General features: G+C 47.4%; 1 protein-coding gene across 1 annotated transcript; it reads left to right on the forward strand.

Moving 5' to 3' along the window:
• Nucleotides 1–399: 399 nt before the first annotated feature.
• LOC136187375 (uncharacterized) lies at nucleotides 400–1,146 on the forward strand. Its single transcript, XM_065974954.1, has 3 exons — nucleotides 400–475; nucleotides 593–726; nucleotides 802–1,146. The coding sequence occupies exons 1-3, from the start codon at nucleotides 400–402 to the stop codon at nucleotides 1,144–1,146; spliced, it is 555 nt and encodes a 184-aa protein (XP_065831026.1).
• The last annotated feature ends 1,622 nt before the right edge of the window (nucleotides 1,147–2,768 follow it).

The raw sequence follows: 2,768 nt of genomic DNA on the forward strand, positions 1-2,768 counted from the left end.
AATACTCTTATAACACCGCGGAGTTGCAGCAACGACTGACAAGGAACGAACACTCCCCCACGGAAGAGCAAAGACACACTTACGAAGAATTACTTTCTTACGTCGCTCGAGGTCCCGACGATTCTATCATTTTTCTCGATGCGCCAGGAGGAACAGGAAAAAAACTATTTGCTCAATCTTTTTCTTGATAAAATACGATCACGAGGCGACATTGCTCTCGCAGTCGCTTCTTCGGGAATTGCAGCAACTCTCCTCACTGGCGGCAAAACGGCTCACTCCGTTTTTAAACTACCTTTAGATATCAGTCGTTACGAGCGTCCCACTTGCACAATTCAGAAAAATACAGCGAGAGCAAGACTTCTCTCCCTGGCCAAAGTCGCGGTATGGGACGAATGCACCATGGCCAACAAAAAAGCTCTCGAGGCATTAGACAGATCCCTGCGAGATATTCGCAACAACGACACACTCATGGGAGGTCTGCCTCTAATACTGGCAGGAGACTTTAGACAAACCCTGCCTGTTATACCAAAATGAACCAAGGCCGACGAGATCGCCGCATGCCTGAAATACTCGCGCTCCATTTGGCCTAAAGTTCGAGCTATGCGTTTAACAACGAACATGAGAGTGCATCTGTACGGAGACCGCGAGTCAGGCTCTTACGCCGAGTTACTCTTGCAAATCGGCAATGGAACGATTCGCACTGGCCCTGAAGACGGTCTTATCAACGTACCTTGCGGCACCGTAGTCCAATCGTCTAACGAACTAATACAAGCCGTTTTTCCTCAACTTCATGAGCGATAGAAAGACACCACCTGGCTTGGCAAACGCGCAATTCTCGCTCCTCGAAATGACGCCGTCAATCAAATAAACGACACCATGCTCCAGCTCATACCAGAGAACGAAAAAGTCTATCTCGCAGTCGATACGACTATGGAACCAGACGACGCTGTCAACTATCCCACCGAGGTTCTTAATTCGCTCAATCCCCCCGGTCTTCCGGCGTACACGTTAGCTCTAAAAGTGAGCGCCCCTATTATGCTTCTGCGAAACATCGATGCTCCAAAACTGTGCAACGGCACAAAGTTAACAGTGACTAGATTATTTTCCAACGTTATAGAGGCCAGCGCTCCAGGCGGACAGAATTGATGCCTCTCTTTTTCGCTCTTGGGGCAATCGCTATGTTGAAAATGGAGAACGTCTCTTCCCTCGCCGAGAAGACCTGCTTTGTCCGCCCAAGAAGCGACTTCTTCTCCGGTGCACGGTGGGCACATGTGCCAGAGGATTGCTCTCGTTGCGTTCGACATGGCTTCTACGTCGCCAACGTTTCTCCTGATAGCGCGGCCATAAAAGGTTTGAATCTTGAAAAGAGTTATACAGTTTTCTGCTATCAGAATCAATGTGCGCTTTACCTGTCGATTGTCTCATCAGTCAAGCGATTGTGCCCTCCTACTTTTTTCCCGTCTTCACACACAAACCGACTATTTTCCTTCTTCCACTTGCGCGCAAAGCACTGCCAATCCTTTTTTGCCCGTGCCCTATGCAATCCTCCTTCTCCACCGGATGCTCTTCTCCATATGTCTAAAAGTCATTTACCATCATCTTATTATATGTATTTCATTATTATTTTCGTACTTGAGGGTTCGAGACAATGGAAAACGATTTGGAGTCCCGTCTCCGATGAATTTCGTGTATCTAAAAGAACAAAATAAAATTAATATTTTAGAGATAAATGATTATTACAGCAGATTATTCTTGGGCAGTGATCTTTGCCACAAGACGAGAACGCCTCTTAATTCCATCGCATTGGATGACTCGTCGAAATTTTTTTGACAGTTTGGCGCGTGCGTCTCTGCTGCAGTGGTGTACTCAATGGAGCTTTTGTCCGGGTACTCTTTCTCAAGTCGCTCGTACGACTTGCACAAGGTTGAAAATGTGTTGAAGTCAATCACGCCACCCACGTCATGCAAAATAACGGCTTGCAAGCCGTAGTGGGATGAATGGCCTCTCTTCGCCCAGGTTCCATCGAATGAAACTCTCACATCAGCAATTTCTTCTGCTTCTAAATCGTGCTTGTTTCTATAGTGAGAAACAGCAGCTAAGGCAGACTCATTGAATACCTAAAGAAAAAGTGACACGCTTTATTTCAGTAATGAAGGACACGCACCCCGGTCATTGCGGAATTTAGTCGTGCGATGTGGAGATCCCAGCTGTCGCGGAGAGAAGGCGGGGCATGTTGAACGCCAACGAAAATTTCACAAGATCTTGTCGACTAATAAATAAGTGCAAATATGAAAAACATTTCCAATTTCAAATCTTGCTTATATCCTTACCTTGAGCCAGCCAGAGACGCCGCGACACATGCTCTTCGATTGACTTCATAACTCTGGCCCTGACCTTGCTCCTCGGTTCTTTTTGAGGTGTAAAATTCTGTCGTTGTTCGGCAGCTTTTGCAGTAGAAGCGCAGAGAACTGCACCATCCTTTTCGTGCTTCCGCCTTCTCTCCAAACGTAATCGGACCCTTCTGACAATGCTTGCACACGAAAGCTGACTGAATGACGTCGAAGAGGTGCTCCAAGTCGATGAGCCGAAAACCCTCGGGCTTCGTCGATGTCTCCGATAGTGACCCACGCTCTTCCCAAGCTGCAGGTCGAGGAATCCACTTTATTTCGTCTGCCTCCGCTGCTTTTGCTTTGGCAAGGCCTCCGACGTTCTTGGCAGAGAGACTGACGCCAGTAAACGATTTCTTCGCTGACCAATGAGCCATGGAA

Source organism: Oscarella lobularis, chromosome 5 (genome assembly GCF_947507565.1).
Source record: "Oscarella lobularis chromosome 5, ooOscLobu1.1, whole genome shotgun sequence".
NCBI classification, from domain to species: Eukaryota; Metazoa; Porifera; class Homoscleromorpha; order Homosclerophorida; family Oscarellidae; genus Oscarella; species Oscarella lobularis.